This window comes from Manis pentadactyla, chromosome 10 (genome assembly GCF_030020395.1).
Source record: "Manis pentadactyla isolate mManPen7 chromosome 10, mManPen7.hap1, whole genome shotgun sequence".
Classification (NCBI taxonomy): domain Eukaryota; kingdom Metazoa; phylum Chordata; class Mammalia; order Pholidota; family Manidae; genus Manis; species Manis pentadactyla.
This window is the reverse complement of record NC_080028.1, coordinates 99654196-99678363: the sequence shown is the minus strand read 5'-3', so window position 1 is coordinate 99678363 and position 24168 is coordinate 99654196. Positions and strand designations below refer to the sequence as shown.

General features: G+C 51.2%; 1 protein-coding gene across 2 annotated transcripts; it reads right to left on the bottom strand.

Moving 5' to 3' along the window:
- Window positions 1-10009: 10009 nt before the first annotated feature.
- ZNF853 (zinc finger protein 853) lies at window positions 10010-16491 on the bottom strand. 2 transcript variants are annotated; one of them, XM_036896986.2, is made up of 3 exons: window positions 16353-16491; window positions 15473-15590; window positions 10010-13079 (listed from the first exon to the last, which is right to left on the bottom strand). In XM_036896986.2, exons 1-3 carry the CDS (start codon window positions 16362-16364, stop codon window positions 11344-11346), a joined length of 1866 nt encoding a protein of 621 aa, XP_036752881.2. In that variant the 5' UTR covers window positions 16365-16491; the 3' UTR covers window positions 10010-11343. The 2 variants fall into 2 exon arrangements, with proteins under 2 accessions (XP_036752881.2, XP_036752882.2); XM_036896987.2 differs by having other exon boundaries at window positions 15473-15595; window positions 16353-16486.
- Between the last annotated feature and the right edge of the window lie 7677 nt (window positions 16492-24168).

Genomic DNA, 24168 nt, shown 5'->3' with positions numbered 1-24168 from the left:
TGGAGGCTCCACCTGCACAACCGAATCATCTCCCAAATGCCCCCTTCTAATGCCACCACCCTGGGGATTAGGTTTCAGCATGTGAATTGTGGGGGACACCACATTCAGTCCATAGCACAGGGTGGCACAATTCAGCTGTGGAAGGGGCATTGCAGGGGGGCATGATCACTTTGGGAACATCCCTCGGTCCCATGGTCCTCGACACCATGCGAAGGACTGAGCCATCGTCCTTCCGGGGAAGCCCCTCCCTGCCTCAGCCCCTCAATTGCCTGCACCTGCCCATCATGGGAGACCCCCGCCCACCCCCCCACCCCACCTCAGGTGTCGCACAGCAGGCAGGGAGAGAGGGTCTGCTGAGCCAATGGGGACAAGGCCGGCAGGGACAATGGGGACAGCAAGACCCAGAAAGAGACAGGGGTAGCAGACAGTGAGGACAAAAAAGTGCCCACCAAATGGGAGCAGAGGGTCAAGTCCAGGCCCCTGCAACAAAGCAGAAAGAGGCAGGGGTGGAGTCCAGAATGCAGACAGCCACAAGGGGGTAACAACGACTCTCCCTGACAGAACTTTGAATCTGAGCCTCACTTTCATCAGGCCCTGACTTTGGGGCTCCAAGCCTGCCTGCATCACCCAGTGTTAGCAAAAATCCTGTCAAGTTGGTTTTGTCAGAATCCCCATCCTGAAGCCTGATCAGAGCCCTCACCCTCACAGCCCCCAGGTAATATCTGAGCACCCTGGCCTGCCTTCAGCAAGAATCTTGTCTGGTCTGTTTAACTAGAATCCTCCTACCTGTGATGTCTCTTTTCTCTTATTAATTTTCCATCCACCAACTTCCACCCACCCTGCTCCTAGGCTGCAAATTCCAGCTTGTCCCTGCTGTAGTCAGGACTGAACTCAGTTCTATCCTGAGGTCTCTTCCTCCCTTGCATTTGGTCCTAAATAAAATCTTTTTTTTTTCTTTTTTTTTACCACTTTATCTACTGTCTGGCTCTGATTCTCTTTAATGGTAGCATTTCTGCTTTCTCCCCAGGCCAGACACATGGTGGCTAAGTGGGGACATTGGTCGGCCCCTCTCTGGGCCAGGCTCCTTGCCAGTCCCTGGTGTAAGAGCTCAGGAGAAGCCCAGGAGGGCTTTCTGCAAGAAGAGAGAGCTGAGCAAGTCATGAGAGCCGAGCAGGAGTAAGCTCTGCCCAGCCAACGAATCAGTCCCTGAAGGCAGTGCACCCCTGCAGGAGGTCCATGCAGAGGCAGGGCTAGTCCAACGCAGGTACATGCCAGTGGAGACGTCCTGGACCTCACAGAATTCCAAAAACCCCAGATGCCTTGTACCTCCCATGTCCCCGTGTCCCTGCTAGTAAGCCCCAGGAAGGTGGACACACATAATGAGCTTCACTACAGCACTAAGTAGGCTGACAGTCTTCTCACTGTCGGCATCCACCATGAAGGGCAGAACAGGAGCATAGCCTATGACACTGCTGGTGAACTCAATTTCATGAATACATCTTTATATGCCCCAAACTGTTTATAGATATGTAACAGTGACATGGAAGTTGTAATAGCGTAAAAACACATTTTGGGAGACCATTTGATTTCTTACATCTTATTTTTATGTGTTTTTAAATTACTTCTCCAGGTGAATTTGGGAAATCTGTCAAGATTGAGCTCAGCAGGGAGTTATACAAAAGTCTACCTAAGCAACGGCTTATACAGATGAAGATATTATTGTCCTCAGGTCAGAGGCATCCTGAGGACAGTGGTCCAGGGCTGAGCCAGCAGCTCCCCAAGGCCATGGGCAACCTAACCCCCCATTTCTTCCCTCCCTTCTGCTGATGGGCTCCCTCAGCTGTGTCCTAAGCCTTGTAGTGAGGAGCAGGAGGCAAAGAGATAAAAAACACTGGTGCGCAGTTGAAATTGCATTGTTTGAATTTGATTTGTATTGTATATTTACTTACTGCACCATTAACTGCTTACTTATTCCTGAAATAGATAAATACATTGAGAGTAAACTGGGAGGGTACATGGGTTTATGGACAGTTCTTAGCACCTGTCAGTATAAGGTAGGGAAGAGCCTGGAAGATAAGGAGGGGCCAGGGAGAATCTGAAATGGCTTTTACTCTGAGATAGGGAATTTAAAATTTCTCTTGTAGGTCTTGAGACAGAGACCATTTTAGGTGCTGGGAAAGGACTTTGAGTAACACTGAATTTCACTCTGAAGCAGTTGTTAAATTTTTGCTTCTCTTTCACATCTTCTGATAACATCAAAGAGCGTGTCTCTCTGCAGGACTGGCTGGTCTTCATACCTCTGGGACAAGTGCTCATTTTCCTTTCCAACAGAGAGTAGGCCTTGAATTTGGAATTTTCAGCAGGCAACTGGATCTCAGCATGATTTAACATAATTCTGTTTGCATTATATTTATTTTTACAGCTACCTTCTATTTATGTCAACTGGCACTGGTTTCCCATTTACAGGATTTAAATGGTCTTTTAAAATAAATTTAGCTGGACTTCCAGTTTGTGGACCCACCTGTAAGGAACTTGGAAGTCACTACTCCATCCTCACAAGGAAAAAGTCACCAACCATTCGTCTTAGAGCTATCAGAGAATTGAGGTCACAGGGCAAACTGCTGCACCCCAAACTGGAGGGACTGACAGGAGATAGGGAAAATCACAGCTTGCTGGAAGAGAAGCCCAGGAGCAGAGCAGGGGCAGGGAGGCTTAAACTGTAATTGATAAATTGTCAGAGGCTCAGTAAGGATGACTTTGAGACTTAAAAACTCCAATGGGCCCAGTTTGTGAGTTTAACTCCAGGAGCCCTACCATGTTGGGGGCTTACCCAGTCTTCATTTTTACAATGTCTAAACTTTGTAACATTCGAATGGTAGAAAGCCTTATCTCATAGGAAACTCAACCAGAGAAAAGAGTATTGTTTAGTCTTTTCCTTGTTTTAGATGCAAAAAACATTCCAAATGCCTACTGTGTACCAGGTCCATTTACAGTTGTTACATCCACTTGATACACAGTAACCCAGAACAATAGACACATTGCTCCCATTTTACAGGCAAGGGAAACTGCCACATGGTAACTGGTGCCCAGAATTCCAATCCTGAAGTCCTCCTTGGAGGACTATGCCATTTCCAAAAGGACACCAAGGGGACTCAAAGGAAACAATGACCAATCGTAAGTGTTAAGCTCTTTTCTGTTTTACAGATTTGACTTCATCTTATTCCCTGAGATTCTGTTTTACCAGAGAATTCTGAGCTTAGCCAGCCAGCTCCTGATATGGCACAAATACACAGCCCAAAGAGAGATGTAGCTAATGGCTAAGAAAGCAAATGACACCCTTCCTTATTGCCCTTATTGTGACTTCACACCTGTGTCCCTGTGTCCTGCACTAGTCCCTAAAATAGATAAAACCTTGAACCCTTTCCTGCCCCACTTACAAAAACAACTGTCACCCCACCTTTTGCAAACCCTTGCAGATATGATCACTACATGAAAAATTAAGACTAATTATACTCTTAGAAATGTTTTTTTCTTTTTTTTAATTCCCATTTTATTTTTTCACGTAATGAGCCAGGCCTGTGAGACTCCTTTGCAAAACTTCCCAAGTAAAACTTCTCTTCTTAATGCTCTGCATTTTCCTCTTACATCTCCCAGCACATATGGATGAGTCAGGCATAACTGGCTGCCAGCGCAAAACGGCAGAAGTGTGATCTAAACAGAGAAGAAGAGCTCCCCGTGCAGGGGAGAAGGTGACAAAGGCTGATTCAAGTCAGAGAACCACTTGATGAGGCTGAAATTGCAGGTGGAAGGTGGAGGTGGAGCCCTTGCATGGGGCCTCACCCGCACAAAGCCCTGGGCCCTGGCTGTGTCCACCGGGAAGACGGGCACATCCACATGGATGGTGGTGATCCTGGCCGCACTTGTCTTCACCTTTCCAGGTCTGTCATCGAGTCAGGAGGAGATCAGGACCATGATGGGAAAGTCCCGCTGCTCCTGCTAAGGCCCGGGCAGGCCATGAAGATGTGCCTGTGGTCCAGTAGCCATGTGTCTGGGTCAGAAAATGCCCGGAGAGTTCCGGAACTGCTTCCACAGGTGGAGAACTTCTGCATATCAGACGACATTGCAAGATCCCAGGACTCACATGGCAGTAAAACTTGGAAATATTAGAAGAAAAGCAAAAAAAAAAAAAGATGAAAACCTAATTCAAATGGCAATAACTTGATGTTACCCCTATAACAATGGCAACAGCTCCATGTGACCATGTGACATGATCTTGTGTCTGTGTCCCACCTAAAACTCCCTGGTGCCCACCCCCCACATGTGTCGCACCCTGAGGAGCCACTGCTGCTGTGGTGAGGAAGTGGGGGGTCTGGAAGTGGGAGGCCTCTCCCTGCCCTACCCCCAAACCCAGCCATTAGTCCTCGGTCTTCCCCAGCGCCTTGGCCATCTGCTGCTGTCTCTGCTTGGCCTCCCTTCTGTCCTGTGTCTCTGTAATTTCCCTTCCAGGGCCTGAGGGGCTGGTAGTCACATGTCTCTGCAACTGGGATTCCCTGATTCTTGACATAGGAATCCAAGTTGGAGACTCCCCGGTCTTGAGAGCTGTGAATGGGAGGTGAGCCAAGGGTAACTTCCTAGCCACACAGGGGCTCAGGATGCAGAGGAGCTGGGGTGGGTCAGCATGCAGGGGCCCTAGGGACTCTGGGTAGGATGGGTGGGTGGACAGCTCAGCTGCTGGATGGGGCTACCCCACTGCCCCCACCAAGGACCTGCCCATAACATTTATTCTAGGCAAAAGTGTAGAGTAAGAGATGGCTCAGGGGACATGGCTCCTGTCCCTCTGGGGGTGGGGTGGTGGATGAGGGTGTCCATTTCTGTCCTTGCTGCTGACATGGGTGGGAGCAGGGTTGACAGGGACTGGGGACTGGGCTGGCTTGTGGTTAGGTAGCAAGAGCAAGGTTGGGGAGGGTCAGGGGTGAGGAGGCTGGGCTCTGGGTTGGTAGGCTCACCAGGGACCAAGCCTGATTCATGGGGCCTTCTGGGGCCACACATGGCTGGGCTTCTGGACATAGGAATCATTGTGGGATGGTGGGCACATAGGGAAGGCCTAGTTAGTCTAAAATGCCTATTGGAATGGAGAAGTCAAGTAGGGGTAAGAGATGCTGAGAAGTTCTGGGGAGGAGTCAGGGCTGTAGGCAGGAGGGATTTGGGTATCTGGGGTGACCAGCTGTAATTAAGGCCAGGGGCTGGGTGAGACCACCTGTGGTAAGGATGTGGACAGGGACAGAGCAGACACAGGACAGACCCTGGGACCCAGCCACCCTTGGCAGTGGAGCAGAGGGGAACCCAGCAGGGGGTACAGAAAGGAGTGGCCCAGGACTGCTCAGGCCTGGGCTTCCTGGTAGAGTTTGTCCATCTGAGTAAGGAGACTATCTCAACCCTGCATTCAACTACGGGTTCTCTAGCATCCCTCTGGGAGAGAAGATGGGGCAAGGACACCTGCACAAAATTCCAGACTGGAGGAAGACCCTCTGCAGGGCAGACCCAGGGGGCCCTGCCCAGTGGGCCTCCATAGGTGGCTACCTGCTGGAGCTGGGATACACCCACATTCAGCATATTGTGACTCCAGTGATAAAGGGAAACAGCCTGTCCTGAAGACAACTTCTCAAAGGTGAGATATAGGTAGTCAAATTGTTGGGAATTAAAATCAGGTTTGCGCTCTCTATTTTTAGGCATGAATGGTTGTTTTTTTTCCTGAGGAGCCCATTATGAATCAATAGTTCGACTGGGAATTTTTAGAGCATAAGGGAGAGAGAAGATGAAAAAGGATCACAATGCAATCGCTAACCTGGCCTCAGATATGTGAGAAACCAAAACAACAAATCATACTTAACCTCTGAACAGACAACAGTCCGTCCGCTGGAGATGGTGTGACCGACCGCCCTCCAGTGACCAAAACACATCGCTTTTTCCCCCAGAGGACACAAACTGCCTTTATTCAACTTTGGGTGATGTCACTGCTCTTCTCCCTTTAACTTCCTGTAACTTAAATACTGAGACATAAAGTTAACTGTGAGTGTATTTTATGTGAGATGGTAGGGAGATGCAACAGGGAAAGAAAAAGATGGTTAATATACAAGTGAACAGATTCACATCAAAATAAGAGCAAAATACTTAGAACTGTCGCAGCCCTGGTATTTAGAACTGTATTCTTGCACACCCAGTCTGCATCCCCTTTGCCCCCAGCAAGCTCCTAAGTATCACCAGCCTTAAACAGAGACAGAGAAACAGATTCTGGGAAACACTGGTCTTCCATTTGTCATGGTGAAACAAACCTCCTGTTTTAAATACATGTGTTAAAAAACAGTATCAGTCATTTAAGAAAAATACTAAGTCAATAGTAGCATCGGTGGATATGATACATATAATATGCAAATAACCAAAGTATGGGAAATACTAACCCATAGGATTAAATACAAATTCCTTGGCTTCAAAATCATGTGACTCCACAAAATCTAGCTCCTGCCTTGCTCTCCCCCTCATTTTACCCCATCTCCCACAGCACCTAGCTCCCAGCCATCCAGAAACCAGAAACTCACCGTTCCTAACCACGTTAGGCCCTTCTCTGGCTCTGATCCTTTGCACAGTGTGACTTCTATTCTGCAATGCCTCCCCCTCCAGTCTCTCCTGTCCTCACCTTGCAAACACCTTCTAACCCTGGGGGACCTCTCACTTGGCTCCCCATGGAAGTCATTCACTCTGTTCCCCATGGCCAGTCTCACTGTACCGTCATTTATCCATCTCATGTCCCACTGAGTTGAGAGCTCTTCAGCAATGCCTGCCTCTGCTGGAACAAGACTGCCCGCAGCCTTTGCCTGTGCACCCCCACCCTTGGCTCCTGTCTTAGGTTTCCCGGGAGCAGACCATTTGTGTGCAGGTGGTTAATCAAGGAAATGTCCCAGAGGAGGCTAGTGAGAGAGGAGCATGTGGCCCAGGAGAGAGAAGGAGCTGGAGGCCCTAGACAAAGTCCTGCAGAAGGGAAGACGCTTCCCCCTCACCCCAGGGCTCCTCTGAGCAGGAGCAGCCTCGGGTTTGCCCCACCTGAGGAAGGGAGCTGGGCTTTCACACTGCCACACCGTACAAAGTTTGGTCAGCGGCCTCTTCCCCTTCCCTGGGAGCATAGACAGGCTTCTGGGTGCTGCTGTGGGGAGCTGGGCAGGGTGGGGAAGCCCCCACATCTGGAAAAGGCCCATCCAAGGATATGTGGCAGAGAATCGACATCTACCCAAGCCACTCTTTGCTCCACACATATCCACTCACTTCCGAATGAATTCCACCTGGGAAGAATGCCAATCTAAGCAGCACCCCCACAATGGCCCTGAGGCCCTAGCTGATGCTCCTTATCCCCTATTGGCCCAGGACCCCCTTGCCTTCAGCACCTCTGCTGGCACGGGGGCTTTTCTGATGGGGTGATACAGAACTGTGCCCTTGAGGGGTCAGAACCCAGGGTAGAAAGATGGGGATATCCTGTCCCCTCAGTAACTGGTTGCTCAGGGAAATGGCTCTAGTCTATTTGGGGAAGGATTGGGGAAATCACTGCTGTACACAAATACCATAAATAATGGTATTGTAAAGCCTTCCCCAGCTTCTCTGGTGATGGGTGTGTTCAGGCTCAGAACTAGCTCAGATCTAGGAACTGGGAAGGAGAAGGTGACTTTCTACTGGGGAGGCTGACATTTACCTTTTTTGTTGTTGTGGAGGGAAGGATATATAAATCAAGCAATACGCTAGTTGACCACTCATCTGTCTTGGCCCTGGGAACACCAGAAGGCAACCAGTGTTGCCTGTCACCTAGGTCCCCTTGGGTTTGGGCCTCCTTGTCATCCCAACCCTACTGCCCAGTTCAGTAACAGTGTGCACCTTGCCCTGGTGGTTAAGTGCTACATGGAGCCAACCCCAACTCCAGGGCCCTCACACCCCTGTTGACAGGAAAGCATCCAGTTCCATGAGAGCACCTCCAGTGTCAGCCCTGGTCCTTGGAGAGCAGCCCCTGCTGAGCTCCCTGATGAAGGGAGCGCCCACCCGCCAGCTCGTTCCTTCTCTCCTCAGTGGAAGGAGCATCTTCTGGGCTTTCCCAAGAGAACAGTCAACTTCTAAAAATAAAACAGATCTATTTTCTCCGGACCTTGGATACCTTCCTCAAAGCTCTGCCAAGGCCGTGCTGGCAACTCCTGCTCACTTAGTGTGGGCTCTTGCCACGTCTGGGCTTCAAGGAGCCATCTCAGCAGAGCATGGGGACTGGCTCCAGAGGCCCTTGCTAGAGCATCACACTGTGGGACCCAGAGGAGTGCTCCAGGATCCATAGAGCTCCCTCTCCAGCCTCATCTCCCACCCACTCCCAGCCCTTCAGCCTCCAGACCCACTGCTGTGCATGCTGCGCCAGGACATACTAGCCAGGACTTGCAGCTCCTTTAGTAATTCCTTCCCTCCCGTAGCAGAGCCAGCACTTCCCAGCCAGACTGCTGGCCTAGAACCTTGTTATGGGGCTAGTGGCCAGGAAGGGAGGTGTAGGCAGATCTTAAGTAAGGCAAGTATTGTCTTAAAAAACATCTGCCTTAATGAGACCTGTGGATGGTCTTCACAGGATGAGGCAGGGGGCACAGATATTTGTAGCAAGGGAAAATGGGCCACTTCTGCAGTCTCTGGCCCAGATATCCCCAATCCAAGCTGGAAGGTCCCCCTCCTTTCAGACCAGGGCCCTGATGTGGATGTAGTCCAGCGTCTCTGAATTTCAGTACTCTTGCTTCAGGCACTGTGCCTGGTCCCTGGTGGTTGGTCCTTGGCTGAAGGAAATGAGGGTCTCTTTAAATACTGCATGGAGGCCTCTGACTGTCCCTCTGTGCCTTAAGTTGATAACTCTGGACCTGAACCTCTCATTTTCCTTCACATGGCATTAGTTGTGCTCAACAACAACCAATTGCCCAGTCCTGACCGTGACATCCTCCCACATACCTCAAGTACTGGAGATGCCACAGGAGCTGGGGTGTCTTCTCCCACCTAGTATCCCATCCTAGGAGTACAGCAGCCAGGGGGCACTACAGCCCACCACCTATGAGGAGAACCCTGTTGCTATGATGAGCCAGTGATCCAAGCCCAGGATCCCACTTTTAGACTCCACTGCCTACACCCATTGTCAACACCATCAGCCTTGGGGTGGGCTCGCAAAAAGCAGGCCTTGAAACAGGGATTTACACATGGGTGACTTATTAAGGCTGCTCCCCCTCTGGGTGTCAGAGAAGGGAAGTAGGACAGGAGGAGAGGAAGCAAAATACAGTGCAGTCTCAAGCAAAACCCTGCAAAGCATGCTTCAGTGGGTTCCACAGGCCAAGGGCGGAGTGTCCTGGCCAAGAGCGGGAGGGCTTGGCTGGCAGCCTCCTCCTACTCCCGTCTCTCATGAGGTGAAGGCCACCAAGGGGGAGACAATTCTGAGGTATGTCCAGCTCTTTGCACAAGTGAGTCAAGGGGCTCCAGCCACCCAAGGGTCTTCTGACAAAGGAAAGCTGAGGGCATGGACTCTTGGAAACAAAAGCTGGACAACACGGGGACACAAAAAAGGGCTATTAAGAGTGTCTGACTGGTTGGGTGTTAGAACAAAGGACTCTCAGTGCTGGAAGGGGCCCCCAGGGCTCATGACTTGTCTCCAAGTGGCCTTTGAGCAGACATTCACCACTATCATAGCGCACCAGTATGCAGCTGGACTGAATGATTCAAAGCTTCTCCTTAGAAGATGCCAAAACCAGCCTTCTGGTAGCTGCCCCTCCCAGCAGGGTTTCACTGAACAAGCCATCCCTGGCCAAGAGACTCAGGCTACAGGAAGGGTATGGGGTGAGGAGAACTGGGGATGGGCCTGAACTGAGTCCCTTGCTCTACAGCATTCAGTTAAATGTTCCATAGAAATGAAACCCAGTAGCAAAACACAAAATCCAGAGGTGAACACACAGACAGGACCATGTCTTTCTTCATTTAAATTTATTTTTCATTTTTTGTTTCTCACTTACCAACACATTTGTAAAATGTAGCAGACTGTGTTAGTAAAGGAGAAGCAAGGAGGAAAAGAGGGGCAGGATCTAAGCAGCTACACACGGGCAGTCAGGAGCAGGAAGCACTGGGGGCAGAGGTGGCAGGCACCTTACCACCATCCTGCCTTCCCACAGCCATCAGGGATGTGCTGTGCTCCCAGACAATTTTGTAAACATCATACAGAGCATTTCTATTGCCTCCAACCCTTGTCCCCAATATTCTTCATCTGCCCCCAGTGATGAGGCAGGGTCTGCTGGGGCCAGCCCCTGCATAGCACAGCTCAGGGGAACCCTGCCCCTGGGTCTCCGGGTCCCAATCCCATAGACTCATCCCGGGGACAAGTGTCTGAGAAGCCTAGAGCTGGTGGATCTCTGGAGGCCAGGGTGGGGTTGCCCTGGAGCTCTTAGGGAGAGGGGGACCACTCCTTGGGACCTTGGAGAGAACTCCCAGAAAGCCCTCTGCTTCAGCCACAGGCTTCTACTCAAGAGGACACTGATGGCCACTGTAGGCCTGGGAGCATGGCAGCAGAGAGCACCCCCCCAGCTTGCAGAAACCTTGGGTTACCCCAGAGGGGAGGTTTTTCCTTCCACTCCAAGCAGGACTTCCCGCATTTGCACATTGACCCAGTGGACACTCTGACCCTGTGCTTATTATGAACACAAAGATTTTAAGCAGGATTATATCAACCCTGATGAATTGTCATTCTAGAAAGTATTTTCGAGGCAAATGCCACTTTTGACAATTTGATGCCTTGATCAGTTTTCTACATAGTGCAGATAAGTGTCCTTTCTTTTTCCTCCCATTTTCCTTTCTTGAAATAATTTTTACCAGGATCAAATACTTTTCATGTGCTTTTTACCACATATATTTGGTTCCCTGGTTAGTGCTCGATCTGTATCAAATATCACCAACTGTCACATCTGTGACTGAAAGTTTTCTTCTGCGGCTCTCATTTCTAGGAACTCCAATTTTCCCGAGAAAAATTCTGGCAGACTTTTCACCAACCAGTACCCAGTAACAACTCAGTACTGCTTGGGGTCTGCTGAGGGATGGCACCTGTACTCTTTCGGCCATGTGGGCCTTTCCTTGTAGGACGCTTCCGAAGGTGAATTTGTGAACCAGCTCATCTGGGAGGAAGATGGAAACCTTTTCCCAGCGGTGTACCAGGACGTGCGGGGCCCACGGGCCGGGGTCGTAACGTTCCCAAGGAGAGGGACACAGGGCTTCCCAGTCTGGGCAGCCACGCCTCCCAGCCTGGGCCACATGTCACGGCGCCTTGTCCGCCGCCCCGTCGGCATGTCCCACGGCGGCCACGCGCGCCCCGCGGAGCAGGCCCAGGCCCCGTGAGCGGCCGGCGCCATGCAGCTGGCGCTCGTGGCGGCGGATCTGCACCTTGTGGCGGAAGCGCTCGCCGCAGTCTTCACACACGTAGGGCCGCTCTCCCGAGTGAGTGCGCCGGTGGCGCAGCAGGTTGGACGAGACGCTGAAGCACTTGCCACAGTCGCCGCAGGCGTAGGGACGCTCGCCGGTGTGCGTGCGCTGGTGCTGCACAAGCGCCGAGCTCTCACTGAAGCGCTTGGCGCAGTAGGAGCAGGCGTAGGGCTTCTCGCCCGTGTGGATGCGCTGGTGCGTCACCAGGTTGGAGTGCTGCGAGAAGCCCTTGCCGCACTCACCGCAGCGATGGGGCCGCTCGCCTGTGTGCGTGGCCTGGTGCCGCACCAGGTCAGTGCTGCGGCTGAAGCCCTTGCCGCACTCCCCGCAGATGGTCGGCCGGTCCCTGGCGCGCCGCCGCCGCCGCTGCCGGGCGGGGGTCAGGGCCGCGCTGCCCGCCGGGCCGGGGATGGCCATCACCGCGGGCGTCGCCATGGCTGGCAGCACCATGAGCTCCTGCAGCACCACGTAGCCCGGGGGGGCCATCACGACTGCGGCGGGAGCCCCGCCATCCCCAGCAGCGGGCATCAGCTCCAGTTGCAGCTCAGGCTGCGCTGGGGTCAGCTCCAGCTGCACCTCCTGTGGCTGGGCCCCCAGCTGCACTGAGGTCAGCTCCAGCTGCACCTCCTGCTGCTCCTCCAGCTGCTGCTGCTCCAGCTGCTGCTGCTGCTCCAGCTGCTGCTCCAACTGCTGTAGCTGCTCCTGCAGTTTGAGCTGCAGCTGCCGCTGTTCCTGCTGTCGCTCCAGCTCCCGCCTCTGCTGCTCCAGCTCCTGGTCTGATCCCAGGTCCACTGGCATAAGCTCCAGCTCCACCTCCTCCTCCTCCTCTGGCTCCAGTGGACGGGCTTGCAGCTGCTGCTGCTGCTGCTGCAACTGTTCCTGCTGCTGCAACTGTTCCTGCTGCTGCTGTGACTGCTGTTGCTGTAACTGTTCCTGCTGCTGCTGTAACTGTTCCAGCTGTTGTAACAGTTTCTGCTGCTGCAAATCCTGTTGCAGCTGTTGTAGCAGCTGCTGTGGTTGTAACTGTTCCTGCTCTTGCACTTCCTGGGCTTGTAACTGTCCCTGCTGTTGCACTGGCTGCAAATGTGGCTTTAGGTGCTCACATTGCACGGGTTGGGGTTCTTCCTGCTGTTCCTGCTGTTGTTGAGGCAGTTGCTGCTGCCCATCTTGCTGCTGTAGCTGGTCCTGCTGCTGCTGCAACACCTGTTGCTCTTGTACTTGCTGCCTTTGTAACTGTCCTTGCTGTTGCCTCGGCTGCACCTGTGGTTCCAGCTGCTGGTGTTGCATGGGTTGGGGTTTTTCCTGCAGCTCCTGCTGCTGTTGAAGCAGTTGTTCTTGCCCGTCTTTCTGCTGTAGCTCTGTCTGCTGTCCTATTGGGTGGTCTGGGGGCTGTGGCTGCTGCAGCTCTTGCTGTTGTTCTGTCTGTTGCAGTTGCAAGTCCTGCTGTCCTGGCTGGGCTTCCTCGGTGATTTCAGTGGCCCCCATCGAGGCTGAGTTTGCTGGCCGTTGGGGGCTGCTGCTCTCTTCCTGAGCCTCTTCTTCCTCCTGACTCTCACTCCCACCACTGCCACCTGTAGTGGAAATGGCAGAAAGCCAAGAGAGAAAGGTCTATTGTCAGCTCTCTGGTCCAGACCCCCAGTATAAGGCCTTCCCACTTACCCTGCCCCATGTACAGCCACTATGGGATACAACACTATTGCGCTCTTTGCAAGCAAACATACTGGATCTAGTGATAATGGCAGCGTGGCAGAAATTGAAATGCCAAGAGGTGTGAGGTTGGCTCAGAAATGTGCCCAAGGAACTCTGATCATGTTATTCTGACCTCAGCTCCCTGACCCCTCCTCTGGGCATTCCTGCAACCAGGCTCCATGCTGAGATCTTGGCAGTGACACCAGCATGGGTGCCTGGGGCTCCCCAACACCATTCCTGTGAGGTCCCATGTGCTTCATCACCAACCAGTGGGAAGCAGTGAACTGGCCATTCCAGCAGCCAAGCCACAAGCCCGTGCTGAACTCAGACCTCAGCATCACACATTAAATAAAGGAAATTCATCTTCTCTGTAAATAGTAAAGAACTTTTAATAAAGCTGCCTGGAACTATTACCATAAGCACTTTGTAGAAATCACCAAATGTCAGAGAGATCATGAGGTTTCCTGTGGGAAGCTCTCTGCTTAGACCCTAACTGTACCTGTTAGAAGCTGGCCAACTCTGCAGGCTTGGAGCCCTCCTTGTCTGTAATGAGGGAGCACTGCTGGTTTAATGAGAGAAGCAGGAGGGCCCTGACATACCCCCAAGAACATGGTAGGCACTTGAAAAATCCCTCTCTCCATGGGTTAGGAATTAGTTTGCAAGCTAACAAGCAGTTTGGCAAGACCAAGAATACAATTAGCTCCATTTGAAACAGGCTAAAGACTGGAAGTGCTTAGACTGTTATTCTGGAATGGAAAGGCCTAACTCAAAGCCACAAGTCAACAAAGCAACTGGCCAATTGTTTAACATCTGGGAACCCGAGTTTCCCCATCTGCAAAAGGGGACAAATCCTCTTTAGGGACACAGGGAGAACTGGAGGGGTAATATGCCCCCAGTGAAGCCCTGCTGTATGGGAGCAGCTTGGCTGCCTTGCTTCACATTCTGAGCGATACCCACATACAGTTTCATGATTTGAGCAATGCCACTGAACATCAGAAAAGTTGAAGAGGCTTTCCCCATTCACAAGTCTGATTTCAACATCCGTTCTCCTTCAGCATTACAGCTTCAGTTTTGTAATGGAAAGGAGAGGTTTGATTTATAAAATGTTGCTTTCTGGCCACTTTTCCAGGAATATATTGATTTAATAAAGCCAAGGGATCATTACTTAGAAAATAAACTCCTCTTAGAAGGTTAACTTAACAACCTTTGCTCAGACTAACGGATCAGTGAGTGGTTTTCACATACACTCGCACCAGGTGGTGAGTGAAGACCCACCAAAGCCTGTCTGCCCAGCAAATCCAGTGTCCCCTGGACACGCCCTTCTCCCAGCACCTCTGGGAGCAGCAGGGGCACCTCTCATCTCTGGCATGGTGCTGGGCCATCTGGCCATTCCTGACTTCTCGTGACAGCAATGTCAGCATTTTTAACGATGATATGTTAGTAAATGTATCGTTAAGTGTGTACCCTCACAAGATTTTTGTCAGTTAAATATTTAAGCCAGAAGAGTCCTTATGTAGTTCACATGACCCCATCTGACCCTTCAGATCCTTGGTTCTTTTCATACTCTTCAACCCCACCCCAGCCCTCACTCAGCACCCTTAAAGAATAGAGCAGGAATTGGATCTCAGTGATCACCATAGAAAGTTTGCCCAGAGTGGGTCCCACAGGAGAGGGACCTTATAAGGTTCTGCCACATTTGCCTCTGGGCAAAGGGGAAGAAAGGTGCATGGGACAGGAGGTCAGAGAAAAATGGACAAGGTCAGAGGCCCAGGGGAAAGAGAAGCCAGGCAGCCAATACCTGAGGCATGAGGGGCAGAGGTAGCAGCCCCACAGCCCATGAATTCAATCTAGGAACTTGAGCCTGGATCCAGGAACAGGTGAGAAGGCAGGGGAGGCTGCGGGACCGCTGGGGAGATGGCACAGCTCCCAACCAGCGTGCAGCCAAAGTTAGGGGCATGGGTTGAGAATGTCTGCTTTGCCTGGAAGTCCCTCACCAGCAAGACCACGGCCTGGCAGAGCTGCCTCACAAAACCCCCAGGCGAACTTGCCAGAGTTATTCCCCGCAGCTGAAGCTGGCTGGTGTGAGTGACAGCAGCCTGCCCTCCACGCCAGGGAACTGCCAGGCAGATGCCCTTCCGGACAGCAAGCTGCCAGCCACCCTTCAGGCCCTTTCAAGGCCATGGCAGGCCTGGGGCTCTGTTAAAGGACCATCACTGGGGAGCTGAGCCTTATCTCCTGGTTTAGGAGGCCGGAGATCGCCCTGCCCGCCCCTCACCTGAGAGGGTGTCAGGCCCTGAGCCTCCATCCTGAAGACACTGAAGCTCCAGCACGAAGGTCCTGGTCGTTGGCCCCAGCTCCATCCTGGTGGTCAGACCCAGAGCCCGGGGAGCCGGCTGTGCTGAGACGAAGGAAAGAAGCTGTTCAGATGGATGAGAGCACTGTGAGCCCCCAACCCACCTCTGCCTTGGACACCACGCTCCTCCCCAGAGCAATCAGCTCCAGCCCTGCTGGAAAGGAGGACAGAGCAGTCCACAGGAGGGAAAAGGAAGAGGGAGGGTGGCTCAGCTCCCAGGCCCACTCTCCGGCACCAAGGCAGCCTTTCACTAGCTGACTTTGCAGGCCCCCACATTAAGCTCAAGCCTAGGGGCAGCAGTGCAGCTGCTCCTCACGGAGAGCCCACAGTGGAAAGCAGCCCTCACTGGGATGGGGAGTTAGTCCCAGATGTTGGAGTCTGGGGCATCTGGGGAAGTTTGCAGAAAAAAGAGAGACTTGTCCATCTCACATTCCCACTGCCCTGACAAGTCGGCTCACCTTCCTGCTCCCTGGCCTCCCAGATCGCTCTGGGGTTGGCTCAGCCTTCCCAGGCCACGGGTTCCAGGTGCCACCTCAGCTCCCTGGGAGGCAGGTTTCCAGAACACTACAACTCATGGAACCAGCCAGCTGCCACCTGGTCCTGTGCCCAGGGACTCCTGAGGCCTGGAGGGTTCCCTGCCTCTCCCCTGCGTTAACCCTGGCCCCAGCAGAGAGTCCCCACACCCAGTCCTACCTCCCCTCCTAACAGGATGACACAGGTCCCCTAGCCTTTCAGAACCAGTTCAAAACCTCTGAAGAGAAGCGTCCCGGTCCGCCCAGCTCTCACACCCTTTGGGACTCACCTGGTACGGCATTTCCCGTTCCCCACAGCAGCCTCTGCACTAGGGAGGGCGTGGTCAGCAGGGGCTGGATGGTGAAGGCCAAAGCGTTCAGCCAGCTCCTTTCAGAGACGCTTCCATCCAGAAAGAGCAGGGAGGCGGTGGGCCACCGGTGCCCTTTCTGGGCAGTCGGGAGGGTCTGCGGCTGTCAGGGCTGCCGAGGTTGCCCAGGCCAAAAGGAGGCGCAGAGCGGAGTTCAAGAGAAGTTGGTGTGGGGCCCCTGGGGCGGGGGGCGGGAGGAGCCAGAGCCCGAGGCCGCGCTGGGCTCAGGGCAGGTCCGGCAGGACCATCGCGCGCGCCGCGGGCCTCGGGGCGGCCCCTCGGGCGGAAGGCGCGGGTGGCCCAGTCTGGGGTCGGCGAGGGCCGGCGACACTGGTCGGCTCAGCCCGGGCAGCCGGGTCCGGCCAGGGTCCGCCAGCGGCCACAGGTGCCCGGAGCCCGCCGGCGGGGGCGGGAGACGGGCGCCGCGGCTGGGCCGGGGCCCCCGTTCCCTCGCCCTCCTGCCCGGGTGTGCGTCCGGCCGGCCGTGCGTCCGCGCGGGCAGCGGGCCGGGCCGGGGAGCGGGGGCCGGCGCAGGAAGTACCCCCGGCATCTGCATCCTGTCCCCCGCCCGCCGCCAGCCGCCCGCGCCCCCGCGCCCCGGCCCCCGCCGCCGCCGCCGCCGCAGCCGCCGCCGCCGCCGCTCTAGGCCGCCGCGAGCTCGGTGGGCTTAACCCTTCCCGGCCCTGCCACTCACCCCGCGGCGGGGCGGGCGCGGCGCCGGGCGGGCATGGCGCGCGCTCTGCCGCATCCCGGTGCGCACGTCCGCGCGCAGCCCGCGGCGAGCGGTGCTGGGGAGCCTCCCTGACTGCCCCACACCTACACTCTGGTCCTCCAGTCCTCAGGGCGGCCTCACCTGACCACCTCAGTATCCCGACCCTTTGCTGCTGCCCTCTCTAGTCTGAGAGTTCCCATTAGAATCGGGGTGCTCAAGCTCTCTTGAAAAACCCAAAGATCTGGCGATTGAGAGCAGCTCCTGGAGTAGAGTGTGGGCGTGCCCCGCTGGGGAGGGGACTCAAGCCCTGGGCACAGCCCCCTGGGCACAGTAAGGATACTGTTCCAAGCTCACATCTCTGCCACACCTGTGGCCCCTTGTTCCATTTTTGAATTCTTCCTGGCCCCATAGGCAGTGCAGTATGGCGCCTCCCCTCTGGCCCTTGCCTGAAAAGCTTGCCCCCCATCTGGCATCTGCACCCCCTACTAGGAGCTCCGGGCGGGGGGAAGGGGCAGGGGACCACGTTCTCCTCATCCAGGGAACAAGTGCACAGAGTCTGGCTTTGGAGACAGAAGAATCTGGATTCATGGGGGCTCTTCCAACCAGGTAATGAAGCAAATTATCACTATCTTCCGTCGTCTGTGGAACCGGGACAGCACCTTGCTAGCCTGGAATTTAAGGAGAAGCGAGCATCTCCCTTCTGCTTGAGGCAGGTACCACTTCCCCTCCCCTGAGAGGGCCTGGAGCAGGGCTGTCTCTGCCTTCTCCTTCCTCCAGGGAAACCTTGCGCTCTGAGGACCCAGAGGATCCACACGCTCCTGAATCTAGCTTCTCTCTCTACTGGCTTCTCTCCATCAGCATTTGCTCATTCTCACAGCTTTTCCTTCTTAAAAACATACCATTCCTCCCCCTGCCCTTGGTGGCAGACTTCCTGGAAAGATGCCCCATAGTAGTTCTGTTCATGTTCCCTGTCCCTCCTTCCCCTTTTCCATCCTGGCCCCCGCCCTGTCACTCCACCCTGACAGCTCCCTCTGATGTCATTACCAGCGACCTACGTCACTGAATCTCTCATTCCACCTCCAGATAGCTCTGGACACCTCTCTGGGGCTGCTGAGAGGGAGCTCTGGGCTCCCTTTCCTCTGTCTGCCCCTCTCAGACTTCGTTTCACTCTGCTTCCTACCCCGGCTCACAGCTCACCTTACATAATAAAAACCATCAGTCAGGTATCTTCCCAATCCAACAGTTTTTTTCCCTATACCTGAGCACCTGACTCAAATAACAGCCCCCCTCCACCACTACCTTTTACTTCTTCTTTTTCCCTTTAACTTTTATGAAGATAACGCACATACTGAGTTGAGTAAGTCAAATAGTTCTGAGGCTTTAGCAAAATCTCTCTCCCCTGAGTTCACTCCCACTTCAGATATTTCTTGCTGTATTTCTACATAATATATTTGTAACACTATTATTCGATTTTTTCCATTTTAGATAATATCTGTTGACATTCTGCTTTGGAAGATGCAGAATTAACTCTTTAAACCACATATACATGTGCATGCTTTCCCTCTCATCCTCCTCTTCTGCAATAATTTGTTTGGTCTTTATCCAGTTTTCTGGGATAGAGCCTCTAAATCCTTGGCATTTCCCCAGTGATAGGAATGTCTTTAGTATTCATGGCAGGCCCCTGGGTCCTTCAGGACAGGGGCTGGTCATACCAGGAAGACCAACCATGTGACTACAGGGCTGGGGTTTTGAGCCATGTGTTAGCAACACCATCTCTGGGGAGGGGAAAGGGGCTGGAGATGGAGGTCAGTCATCTGGCCAATGACTCACTCAAGTGTGCCAATGAAATGAGACCCCAGTAAAAACTCCAGGCACCACAGTTCCAGTGAGCTTTTCATTCAGTGATAAACAAGAGGAGGGTGAAGCATTCTGATTCCAGGGAGAGGACACCGAAGCCCACAATTGGGACTCTCCCAGACCTTGGGTGTCTTCAGGGACCACAGGTGGTCCTGCTTTGTATCCTTTCTAATAAAACTGCAATCCTAAGTATAGTGCTCCTCTGGATTCTGTAAGTTGATCTAGTGACTTATCAAACCTGAATGGGCCCCAGGAGCCCCTGGATCTATAGCCAGTTGGTCAGACATGTGGGCAGCCTGGGGACCCCTAAACTTATAGCTGATGTCTGAAGTAAGGCCAGTCTTGCTGAGGATCATGCCCTTAACTGGGGAATCTGTGCCAACTCTGGAGGTCAGGGTCAGAACTGCAGTGCAGGACTGTGCCTCTCAACACAGTTTTATCACAGTTTTGGGTAAATCCACATTTTTTTGTTTTCACAGTTATATCTATATAAATATTATTCACTGCTGAGCCCAGTAAAAGTATTTTTATTATTTTTTTCTTGTATAACTCTTAGTTCTCCCTGGAGTGAATCACTCATTTTTATTATTTTATTTTTTAATTTTCTTTGAATCTACTGATTCAGTCTTAGAATCTACTGCTAAGTCTTTCCGCATCCTCCTTTGGCTCTATCATCAGTGCCTTTCAACCCAACTTTCTACCATGTCAGACTGGTCATAAAATCTGTTTCATTTCTTTCCAGAGACATCCCTTCTGGAGTCTCTTCCTTTGGATCAAAATTGGCTTGGGACCCTGCCCTACCATCGTTAGGACTTTGCATTGTCTCACTCTTTCTCTTGCATTAATCTCTGTTTCCTCACACCACGTCTCTCTCTTTCTTGATTAACTCATCATAATAGAGACACTTAGTGCTCACCAAATATTCCAAGTGCTTCCCTGTTATTTCCAAGTCGTCTGTGCAGTTAAATTGGGTTTAAATAATTAATTTGGCCAATGGACTTTGAAAGAAAGTGATACATGCTACGTCTCAGCCAAAGCACTTAAGAGCTGGTGTGTCACCTCCATCTTGCCCCCCTCCTGCCACATGGCTTTGGAGGAGATGTGTTCCAGATGGCACAAGTATAAGATGGGGGAACCACAGTCAGCCTGAGCCCCTGAAAGTCCATTTGGGAAAACATCAGAACTCTTAAGTAATTAAGCAGAACATTTAGTACAGAAGAATGGTCACAAGCTTGGTAAAAGGGCTGTAATATTACAAAGGGGAAATGGGGACTGCCCAGAGATTAGTTCTTCCAGGGCAGGAAGAGCAGAAGGGGAAAATTAAATTACAGAGAGCCAGCACTTCTGTATCATTGAGGCTATTGTTGCCACTGTTGGAACTGTGATATGTAAGCAAGAACCAACGAGCCCACTCCTCAGCCACTGAAAGCACCATCAGAATCAGGAAAAGTCTTCTCTTCCATCCTGACCTCTGATCTCTCCTTCGTGCTCCCAGAGGCCAGCTGGCAAGGAAATCTGGGAAATTTGCAGCCTCCCACAGTACAGAGGAGCATATGGAGGGACGGGGACTGAGTCCAGAGGCAACAGGCAAGTAGCTGACACATTTAGTGACTTTGTAGGGAAGAACCCTGCCAACAATGTTGAGAATGTAGACATTTGGGGGCTAACCCCTGACATGAACAATGCAGCTAATGTTATCCTGACCTCATTTTGGCGGAGCACATTCTTTAGTGGTCTTCCTAAGAAAATGTATATGTCAAGTAAATTTTGGGGAACACTCAGATCTAAAAGGTCTTCATTCTCACATGTGACTGAGTATGGATTATAAATTGCCAATTACTTCTCCTCAGAATTTGAAAGACATTACTTCATTGTCTTTTGGCTTCCAGTGTTGCTAATTGAGGATTTCCAATGCCATTTTAATACCTGCATCTTTGTGTAGTTTGGTATCTTCTCTCTGGAAAGCTTTTAAATCTTTATTATTTTTAAACCTGTATCTGAAATCCCATGATGATGGACATCCACGCAGCCACCTCAATCTGGAGATTCAAGGTTTTTTGCTCTTACAGTATCCACCTTTCATTTCCTCTTTTTTCCTTTTCTGGAATCTTAATTACTCAGATGTTGGACCTTCTGATTCTCATAATTTCTCTTCCATTTATCATCACTGAACTTTCTTGGCTATGCTTTCTAGAATATTCTCTCTTCATTACCTTCTAAACTTTTTCTTTCTGAACTATTTATTTCTATATTTTATATCTTGTCCATAATTCCCCAGAGCTTTTTTATTCTCAGACTGTTTCTTTTCTTATACATGCTGTTCTTGTTTCATGATTGCAAGATTTGCTCTCACCTCTCTGCGGACAGCTAACTTTGTTCCTGCCCCTCCATCATCTTTGTTTGCTCTAGTTCATTTAAGAAAAGTATTTGTTTGATTTCTCCTATTGGAGGATTTTCTGAGATGCTAGGTAACCCTGGGCTGTCCAGTTACGTGTGCGGAGTGAGTTCACTCTGCATACAGAGGAGGCCTTGGACGACTGGAGAACTGCACGGTGGGGATGGAAGTATTCTGACATCTGGTAGTATTTTCTCTTGGGCCACCCAGTCTCTCTAAAAAGGACTCACTTAATCTCCTGCCTGGGGAAGTAACTTGGCCATAAGCATTCTAGGAGCCAAGTGGGGAAACAAGAGTAGGTAGAGGGACCTCACATTTCAGGAAGCAGATTTCACTCAATCCCCTTTGAACTCTCCCTGCTTTGGGCCCCACCCAGTATTCCCAAGGTCAGAGCCTATTTGGTTCCAGGCTTTTTGCCAGGGTGAATGAGGAGTGGGTTTGCAGCTGGATGCAAAGTAAGATGAGAGGTCTGGGGGCCCACTGGCCCCTTTTGATACTTTGTACCAATCTGTTCTCAGCCATACTGGGAGCCTTGGATTCTGCAAGCTTTCTGGGGTCTCAGAGAAAACCAGGTTGTTTCTTGTTGACTTCCCCCTCTGATGGCTTAGTTTTCAGCTTTCTCTATTCTGCTAAGACAGGTCCACTAGTTCACCTGTAGTTTTTAAAATCTGATGCTTTTGATTTTTTTTCTTTACCAAGAGAGACAAGCAGGCAGAGATAGTGAGCAAAAGAGACAATGTGCAGTTGAGGTGGTACTGGGGCTAGAGAGTGGCCTGGCCTGAGAAATCACTGGTTCTGGTGAATGTATAACTGCCTCCCTAGAGATAAAATTAATTGGCAGTTGACCTTGGTTTCATGATATTGTATCACCAGAAAAACCTCAAGCCTGGTACATAAGAGAAGCAAGCAGAACCAGCTGATGAGAGAACGCCCTCCACGGCCAAGGATGATGTCCATGAGGTCTGCTGCTCCTGTCATTTACCAAACTATTTCTACCTATAAAGTGTAGTCTCTGGTGACACAGTGTTTTTGTGGGGCTGTGGGGGCTTTTTCCCCACTGCTTTTTCTTAAAGGAGGACTTGAAGGTTCATTTCTTGTTTGCCAGACTGGGTTTCTTTGTTTGCAGGTGGTCACATCCCATTTTTCCTCCTTCATTATTTGTAGAGTGTATTGTTTGCTTCTGATGATTATTTAGCCAGGTCTTTCTTTAAATTACCTGACTGTAGGCACCTTGTCAAAAGAACAGATTCCCAGACACTCTCCCTAGGCTGCTTGCGTGGGAATCTTCTAATTCTCACTTTTAACAAGCAGCCAGCTGATCCTTGTGACAGGGCAAGCTTGGGAAACAACCCTGCCCTGGGGCTGGGACATCAGAGAGAAGAGGGCCACCCCACAATTCCTCAGTTTTAGCCACAAGTACTGACTCTAAAGTCCAGTCCTATTGCATTCATTGAGGTCCTTGGAGAAGCAGACGCCAAGACAGGCCTGATATACATATAAAGAGAGGGGAAGGATGAGGGATTGGGTAGGAAGAGTCTCAGCACAGCTCTGACAAAATCTCAGCCAGAGTGATGGGGAGTCTATGAGTCAGATCACCCATTAGAGGCAACCCCAGTCCTGCAAGAATGGACCTACACTGGTGCCCCCAGCATGCTCGTCACTGGCTGGGAGCAGGCTGGGGAAAGAATCACTTTGTTACTACAAAGCCATAGTAATCAAGACAATTTGGTACTGGCACAAGAACAGAGCCACAGACCAGTGGAACAGAATAGAGACTCCAGACATTAACCCAAACATATATGGTCAATTAATATATGATAAAGGAGCCATGGACATACAATGGAGAAATAACAGTCTCTTCAACAGATGGTGCTGGCAAAACTGGACAGCTACATGTAAGAGAATGAAACTGGATCACTGTCTAACCCCATACACAAAAGTAAATTCAAAATGGATCAAAGACCTGAATGTAAGTCATGAAAACATAAAACTCTTAGAAAAAAACATAGGCAAAAATCTCTTGGACATAAACATTAGCAACTTCTTCATGAACATATCTCCCCAGGCAAGGAAAACAAAAGCAAAAATGAACAAGTGGGACTATATCAAGCTGAAAAGCTTCTGTACAGCAAAGTACACCATCAATAGAACAAAAAGGAACCCTACAGTATGGGAGAATATATTCATAAATGACAGATCTGACAAAGGGTTGACATCCAAAATATATTAAGAGCTCACGTACCTCAACAAACAAAAAGCAAATAATCCAATTAAAAAATGGGCAGAGGAGCTGAACAGACAGTTCTCCAAAGAAGAAATTCAGATGGCCAACAGACACATGAAAAGATGCTCCACATCACTAGTTATCAGAGAAATGCAAATTAAAACCACAATGAGATATCACCTCACACCAGTAAGGATGGCTGCCATCCAAAAGACAAACAACAACAAATGCTGGCGAGGTTGTGGAGAAAGGGGAACCCTCCTACACTGCTGGTGGGAATGTAAATTAGTTCAACCATTGTGGAAAGCAGTATGGAGGTTCCTCAAAATGCTCAAAATAGATATACCATTTGACCCAGGAATTCCACTTCTAGGAATTTACCCTAAGGATGCAGCACTCCAGTTTGAAAAAGACAGATGCACCCCTATGTTTATCGCAGCACTATTGACAATAGCCAAGAAATGGAAGCAACCTAAGTGTCCATCAGTAGATGAATGGATAAAGAAGATGTGGTACAGATACACAATGGAATATTAGTCAGCCATAAGAA